This window comes from Quercus suber, unplaced genomic scaffold (genome assembly GCF_002906115.3).
Source record: "Quercus suber isolate HL8 unplaced genomic scaffold, Cork oak 2.0 scaffold_164, whole genome shotgun sequence".
Taxonomy (NCBI): domain Eukaryota; kingdom Viridiplantae; phylum Streptophyta; class Magnoliopsida; order Fagales; family Fagaceae; genus Quercus; species Quercus suber.
The window spans coordinates 1,019,475-1,027,949 of record NW_027069625.1 but is presented as its reverse complement, the minus strand read 5'-3'; the positions used below and the strand labels follow the sequence as shown (position 1 = coordinate 1,027,949).

At 34.0% G+C, this 8,475-nt stretch overlaps 1 protein-coding gene across 1 annotated transcript; it reads left to right on the top strand.

Annotated features, from left to right (window-relative positions):
- The first annotated feature begins 2,293 nt into the window (after positions 1 to 2,293).
- LOC136069358 (heat shock cognate 70 kDa protein-like) lies at positions 2,294 to 5,968 on the top strand. Its single transcript, XM_065777796.1, has 2 exons — positions 2,294 to 2,713; positions 4,328 to 5,968. Exons 1-2 carry the CDS (start codon positions 2,518 to 2,520, stop codon positions 5,692 to 5,694), a joined length of 1,563 nt encoding a protein of 520 aa, XP_065633868.1. The 5' UTR covers positions 2,294 to 2,517; the 3' UTR covers positions 5,695 to 5,968.
- Positions 5,969 to 8,475: the final 2,507 nt, after the last annotated feature.

Sequence of the window (8,475 nt, the reverse complement as noted above, 5' to 3'; positions counted from 1 at the left end):
AAATATAATGGCTTAATCTTGGTTCCCTAAACTAAAATCTTGGTTCCGCCCCAGTTAAAAACGACTTGTATTAAATGAACCTAATTGACAAGGTTATATGAATTCACGTCGTTTGGATAGAACTTATTTCCTGAAACTGAAAACTGAAAACTGAAAACACAAAATAATTTAAATGTTGAATAGTATCTGTGGATCCATTTTAATAAAAAAAGTTGTAAAAATAATGATTTGTGGATCCGTGAATCAGTGCATCGAGTGCACTGTTCCTATAGTTGAAAAGTCAACTTTGCGGCTTTTAAAGAAAAGAAAAAAAAGGGGTGAAAACGCAAACGCTGAGAGCAAAAATGAGGCCGTTTGGATTCGGCGTCCAGCGTTTGCGTTTTGATGAATGAGCGTTTTTTTTTTTTTTTTTTTGGTTTTCAAGCATTTCAGGTGTAGTGCGGCTACTGTTCATTGAACAGTAGCCGCGTTATTTGACTTTTCAGCCAGGAACAGTGCACTGAGCACTGTTTACGGGTCCCACAATTCTTAATTTTTATCAACTTTTTCATTAAAAATGGGTCCCACGGCACTATTCACACATTTTAAAATTATTTTGCTACAGTGTTTTCAGTTTTCAGTTTCAGCAACAATAAACTCAATCCAAACGGACCCAATGTGTATCCAAACCCATCAGAAGTCTAACTAACGTTGTAACGCACAATATGATAATGTAAATCGTAGATGTCTCTGAATTGAAAAACTCAAGAAGAACACTCTCTGTGCTGGTTTGGATTCAGCTTTTAGGGAACAAACTTTACTGTTCATGAGACAAAAAAATACTGTTCACGCACTGATCATAGGACCTACAGCCACTTTATTCAGAAAAAAATATTAAAAATGGGTCCCATTGTACTATTCACATATTTAAAAATTATTTTGCTATAGTGTTTTCAGCAACAATCAGTTTTTAGCAATAATAAATTGTATCAAAACGGACACTATGTATTTGGATTGTGCTCAAAGTTGCATTGCGTTTTGTGTAAGCTGTGTTTTCAGTTTTTTTTTTTTTTTTTATTCGGAGTTCTTGACTTTTTAGAGACAAAAAGTACTGTTTATGAATAGTGTGTGCACTGTTCACGCACTGTTCATGGACTGTTAACGCATTAAAAAATATTAAAAATAGGTCTCACGATACTATTCACACATTTTAAAATTATTTTGCTACAGTATTTTCAGTAACAATCAGCTTTCAGCAATAATAAATTGTATCAAAACGGACACTCTATGTATTTGGATTGTGCTCAAAGTTGCGTTGCGTTTTGTGTAAGCTGCATTTTCATTTTTTTTTTTTCTTCGGAGTTCTTGACTTTTTAAAGATAAAAAGTGCTGTTTATAAATAGTACATGCACTGTTTACACACTCTTCATATACTGTTCACGTATTAAAAAATATTAAAAATAGATCCAACAGTACTATTTTTATACATTTAAAAATTATTTTACTAAAATGTTTTCAGCCGCTATAAATTGTATTCAAACTGACATAAATACCTGGAACTCAGTCACTTCTTCGTTCACTTCCATCTCTTTGGGTTACATTTCCTTGCATTCTCTCTCTCTATCTCATCTCTTTCTTTCAAGCTGAACTCACACTATTTTCGAAGCTTTTGCGAATTTTTTTTTTCTTTGCTCGCAACAATCCTAGCATCTCTTTCTTTTCAAACTGAAATTTCTCTCTCTATTTTCAAAGCTTTTGATATTTTTTGGTCGCAACAATCCTAGCATCTCTTTCTTTCAAGCTAAAACTTTTTTTAGCATCTCTTTCTTTCAAGCTGAACTCTGTCTCTATTTTTGAAGCTTTTTCAAAAAAAAAAAAAAAAATCGCTCGCAACAATCCTAGCATCTCTTTCTTTCCAATATGAAACTTCTCTCTCTATTCTCGAAACTCTCTCTCTCTCTTCGAAGCTTTTGATATTTTTTGCTCGCAACAATTCTAGCATTTTTTTTCTTTCAACTGAAACTTCTCTCTCTATTTCCGAAGAATTTGGTATTTTTTTACTCGAAACAATGGCCGGAAGAGAAGTTGTCCCTGCTATTGGAATCGACCTCGGCACGAACTACTCGACAGTGGCTGTGTGGAAAGGGGGCGATGATCCTTTCATATCGGATATTCCGTCTTATGTCGCTTTCACTAATAAGGAGCGTTTGGTGGGTCGTGCGGCCAAGAAACAGGTCGACAAGAACCCCAAAAACACTGTCTACAGTAAAGTTTCTAATACGACCCCCCTTTTTTCTTTTTCTTTTATACTCTGTCTCTATTTTTGAAGCTTTTTCAAAAAAAAAAAAAAAATCGCTCGCAACAATCCTAGCATCTCTTTCTTTCCAATATGAAACTTCTCTCTCTATTCTCGAAACTCTCTCTCTCTCTTCGAAGCTTTTGATATTTTTTGCTCGCAACAATTCTAGCATTTTTTTTCTTTCAACTGAAACTTCTCTCTCTATTTCCGAAGAATTTGGTATTTTTTTACTCGAAACAATGGCCGGAAGAGAAGTTGTCCCTGCTATTGGAATCGACCTCGGCACGAACTACTCGACAGTGGCTGTGTGGAAAGGGGGCGATGATCCTTTCATATCGGATATTCCGTCTTATGTCGCTTTCACTAATAAGGAGCGTTTGGTGGGTCGTGCGGCCAAGAAACAGGTCGACAAGAACCCCAAAAACACTGTCTACAGTAAAGTTTCTAATACGACCCCCCTTTTTTCTTTTTCTTTTATTTTTTATTTTTTTTATATTTAGAAAATGACGACGGTCTTTTTGATTTAGTGAGATTCGATTTGTAGAGGGTTGTCATGTCAAGGAAACTATGATTTTAGAATGGTTATGTAGGATTTTTTTTTTGGCTTCTTGTGTATTTTTTGCTTGGGTTGAATCAGTGTGGAGATTGGGTGTTTTGGCTTGGGTTCTGATGGTGTGTTTGGGTTTTTGGTTGATTTTGTGTCTTGGTGGTGTGGATCGGCAATTGGTTTTGTTGGTTGATTTTAGTGTTTCAGTGGTGGCTAAGTTTCAGTTGTAGGTAGTTGTTAGTGGCGCTGGGCTTGTTGTGGTGGTGCGGCAGCAGCGGGTTCTGTGGTTTTGGATGATTTGATTTGGGTTTGTTGTTATTTTTTTTATTTTTTATTTTATTTTATTTTATTTTATTTTTTTGGTTTTGTGTGATTTTGGAATGGGTTTGTTCGGATTTTGCTATGTTTGTTTTGGGTCTGGATTCTTGTTGATTTTGGTATAGATAGATTTAGTGGATTTTGGAAGGGATGGATTTGGTTGCTGGGCTTGTGGTATGGAGTTGGTTGCTGGGAGCACAGAGGGGAGAGGAAGACTCTGGTAGGTAGTAGCATATTGAAAAAAAAAAAAAAAAATTTTTTTAAAAAGAGAGATAAAATAAAAACTTTTTTGCATTCCGGATGCTATAACGGTCTTATTAGATGAAAGAGAGCTATTTCTCCTAGTCAGTACTCTGTAGAAGCAGGGCCGGCTGAATAGTAAAAGCAACAGATGCACTCGCTTAACGCCTCAAATAAAAAAAAGGTCCCAAATTTTAACCAATAGTGTTATTTATAATCAATAAATAAAATAATATTTTTTTATCAAATGAAAAAAAAAAAATGCTACGTTTACCATATTTTTTACAACACTTTTACAACAGATGCTAAATAATAGGTTGTTATAGCTTGTTATTAATAGCAAAAAAAAATTATAGTGGTGTTTTCAAATAGAAATTAAACAAGAAGCATCTTAAAACCTAGGATTTATTGTGAAAAATATTGTGAATGTTACACTTTTAAAAGTGCGAAAAGTTTTATCAAATTTTTTGTGTCTACAAAATTTCTAAAAAAGAAAAAATTCTACGTTGTTCTTGTTAATTAGTAGTAATTTTGCATCTAAAACAATATAATCAATTTTTGTCTTAGGCCCCTAAATGCATCAAGCCGCCCCTGTGTACTGTGTAGAAGTTATTTAACAAAAGTTCTTTCATTTTTGGGTTTATTATTTGTTATATTATTTTTTAGAATTAGAGATGCGACAATTACAGAAAAAAGTTGCTAGATTTATGTTGTTTTGTAGTCTAATAATTTAGCCGTGATGTAATTCGATGACCATGTGCACGTATAAAATTGCGTTTTCGGTCAATGGGAAATTCAAATATAGTGTCGTAGTTTTCTTTGGAGTTGGTTTGGTCTTTATTTTTTTGGAAGTCATCAATACTTTATTGGCTTTATTAGATTTGTATGATTATGTGATATTTTTGTCTATTGGATGCTTATGTTGTATCCTCTGGCGTTCACAGGCGTTAAGCGTCTGATTGGTAGGCCATTCAGTGATGCCTCTGTTAAGAGTGACATGAAGCTTTGGCCATTCAAGGTAATTTCTGATTCTCATGACAGACCCAAGATTGAGGTCTACTACAAAGGTAAGAAGAAGCAGTTTGCAGCTGAAGAAATATCGTCCATGGTCCTTCGTAAGCTGCGAAAGACTGCTGAGGAACATCTTGGTAAGACAGTCAAGAAAGCGGTTGTGACCGTTCCAGCTTACTTTACCGACTCTCAGCGCCAGGCAACTAAGTATGCTGGGTTCCTTGCTGGTCTCGATGTGATACGTATCATCAGTGAGCCCACTGCTGCAGCCATTGCTTATTATCTTAAAGAGACCAGTACTGTTGGCAAGAATGTTTTGATTTTTGATCTTGGGGGTGGCACTTTTGATGTCTCACTTCTTAAAATTAGATCGGAAGAAAAGTTTGAAGAGAAGGCCACAGCTGGTGACACTCACCTTGGAGGGGAGGACTTTGTTAATAGAATGGTGAACCACTTTGTTGACAAGTTTAAGAAGGAGAAGAAGAAAGATATTAGTGGGAGCCCCAAAGCCCTTAGTAAGTTGAGGACTGCTTGTAGTGGGGCGATGCGGAAACTATCATCCAATGAAAATACCACCATTGACATTATGTCATTGTATGAGGGTGTTAACTTCCATTCAAAGATTAGTCGTGATAAGTTTGAGGAGATCAATATGGATCTCTTTAAAAAGTGTGTGGAGCTCGTTGAGAAGTGTTTGAGGGATGCTAAGATGGACAACAGGACTGTCCATGATGTTTTCCTTTTTGGAGGTTCTACTAGGATTCCCAAGGTGAAGAAGCTGTTGGAGAGCTTCCTCAGGCTCGAGGTGAAGGAGTTTCATGGGAAAGTGAATCGAGAAAACGCTGTTGCTTATGGTGCTGCTTATCAGGCTTATATCTTGACACGTGTAGGTAACAAGAGAGTTCCGGATCTGGTATCGAATGTCATCCCTCGGTCACTTAAATTTGCCAATGGTGATAGGCTGACTGACTTGATTGAAATATACACCAAGATCCCCACCAAGTTGTACACCGTGAAGCGGGAGTTCACCTATTCTGACAAACATCGTGGTTTCTTCGTTTATGAGGGTGACAGTGAATGTACCGAGCTGAACAACTTGCTAGGCACGTTTGACCTTTCTGGCGTTCCTCCAACTCCCAGGGGTAAAGTTCATTATTTCACTGCCTCCTTTGAAATTGATGCCAATGGTATCTTAAAGGTTGTCTCTGCTAAGGTCAAGACCACTGAACAGAGGATAAATATCGCATTCACCGCCAGGGGAAGACTCTGTTCGAATGAAATTAAGAGGATGATTCAGTGAGCGAAGAAGTACAAGGCTGAGGGTGAGGAGAACAAGAAGAAGAAGTAGATTATGGCCAAGAAAGCTTTGGAGATAGCATGAAACACCATCTATTAGCATTGAATTAAAAAAAGTTGTAGTATACTCTGCGAGAGAGAGAGAGAGAGAGAGAGAGAGAGAGTTTTAAACTGTCTAAAATCTGAGCTGATTTAAAAAGAAAATCTAAAAAGAGTTGTTTTATTTTCTTGAAAAAAAGGTTGTTTTATTTTGAAATTTGAATTCAAAGAAACATGGATGGAAAAAAACTGCATTCTAAAACTTATCTAAAATTTAAGAGTTTTTAAATTAGTAATTTTATATGTTTAATCCTATTATTTAAACTTCCTAAGTAAATGAATTTGATGGTATTTTAGGCATCCAAAAATAGGAATTCAAACTAGGGAGCCCCTTAAATAATAGTAGTATAGATATTCAATTATTATCATGTTAAAGTGCCTCTAATCACATTTATTTTCCACATTATTCTGTAAGCTTTTGTAGTAATTTTAACATTTTCATATATATATATATATATATTAATTTAGAAATCCAACCAATCACCATTAAGTAAAGGGAAAATGCTAAAGTTATTACAAATATTATTACAAAATACTTACAAACTATATGGCAAGAATAGACTGGTGTCACTTAAACAATATGATAAATGAATAATTTAATCAATTTTTTCTGATTGGTGGCGCGTCATTTTGTAAAGCCTATATAATAAAATTTGTAGTATTCCTAGCATTAGTCAAATGCATTAATTATAAAAAAAAATTTTAAAAAAAAGTAAGAAAATAAGAATAATGAATTTTTAAATAAAAAAGATTGTAGTACAAAACATTAACTACTTTTTATATAGTTAATAAAAAAAAATATTACTTTAAGTGATATTTAAATACACAAAAGCCTATTTAAGGTTTTTGCTTTAGAGCATTAACATCAAGCATTGTATCAAAAAACTACTTCATTATTTTAGCACATCATTTTACAATACACTCTACATCACAATTTTTTATTTTTCAATTCAATACATTAAAATAATATTAACTCAAAACCTAACCCAATTAATGAAAAACACAACAAAACACATCTGGCAAGTAGCCACCACACAACCATTGCCACTGCCACCACACAACCACCACATCCTTCACAACCCAAAACAAATCCAATCAAATCCATTTAAATACCCCCAACAAACCATTACAAGCCCATAACTAGGGACGAAGCCAGGAATTGGAGTTAGGAGGTAGCTCTACTGCTCACTATGTGTGGTGGCTCCAACCTTTTACTCTACTACTTAACCACTAAGTATTTTTATCTAAAACTTCTTAAAGGGATAGGTTGTTTGTTTTGTGTAAAATAGGTTAATTGGGCTTAATTTTTTTTTTTTTTTAGTTTTATTATTGGTAATTTTTGTTGTTGTTGTTGTTTTTTCTTTTTTTCTTTTTTAGCTTAAAAGGTGGAAAATGCTAAAACTACAAAATTATTACAAATTTCTAATGTGGTGAGTAATAGGCAAGTAAAAAGTGATGCAAGTGTGGAACCAATAAGAATTTGCTACCTCAATAATTTGTAAAAATGTTGTAAAAAATTTGTGGCTATAACATAACTCTCAAAAGAATTGATGGTATTGTTAAGGGGGGCAAAATGTAATTTTATTGAAAAAAATTGCTAAAATTAGTACTTATTATTATACTAATATTAAAAAAAAAAAAAAAAAAACAATTTGCAGGCATTACCCCCCTAGTCCATATATAGCTTCGTCCATGCCCTAAAAAAAAAAGATTGTAGTACAAAACATTAACTATTTTTTATATAGTTAATAAAAAAATATTATTTTAAGTGATATTTAAATACACAAAAGCCCATTTAAGGTTTTTGCCTTAGAGCATTAACATCAGGCATTGTAAAAAAATATATCATTTTAACACATCAAAAAACTATTTCAGTATTTTAGCACATCATTTTATAATACACTCTACATCACATTTTTTATTTTTCAATTCAATACATTAAAATAATATTAACTCAAAACCTAACCCAATTAATGAAAAACACAACAAAACACATCTAGCAAGTAGCCACCACACAACCATTGCCACTGCCACCACACAACCATTGCCACTGCCACCACACAACCACCACATCCTTCACAACCCAAAACACAACCCAAAACAAATCCAATCAAATCCATTTAAATACCCACAACAAACCATTACAAACCCATAACTAGGGGCGAAGTCAGGAATTGGAGTTAGGGGGTAGCTTTGCTGCTCACTGTGTGTGGCGGCTCCAACCTTTTACTCTACTACTTAATCATTGAGTATTTTTATCTAAAACTTCTTAAAGGGATAAGTTGTTTGTTTTGTGTAAAATAGGTTGATTGGACTTAATTTTTTTTTTTTAAGCTTTATTATTGGTAATTTTTGTTGTTGGGCTAATTTTTTGGGTTTGTATCTTTTGTTTTATATTTAATCTATTTTTTTTTATGGCCTTTAAAAGGTGGAAAATGCTAAAACTACAAAATTATTACAAATTTCTAATGTGGTGAGTAATAGGCAAGTAAAAAGTGATGCAATTGTGGAACCAATAAGAATTTGCTACCTCAATAGTTTGTAAAAATGTTACAAGCACTAGCCCCACTCCAAAACCCTTTTTGATTTGCTGCACTATTAATGTACACTTCCCAACACAGGGGACATTGTTGGGAGATCAAGCCAACCAATTTTTCATCCATGTTCTGTGTTAACGCCACTTCTT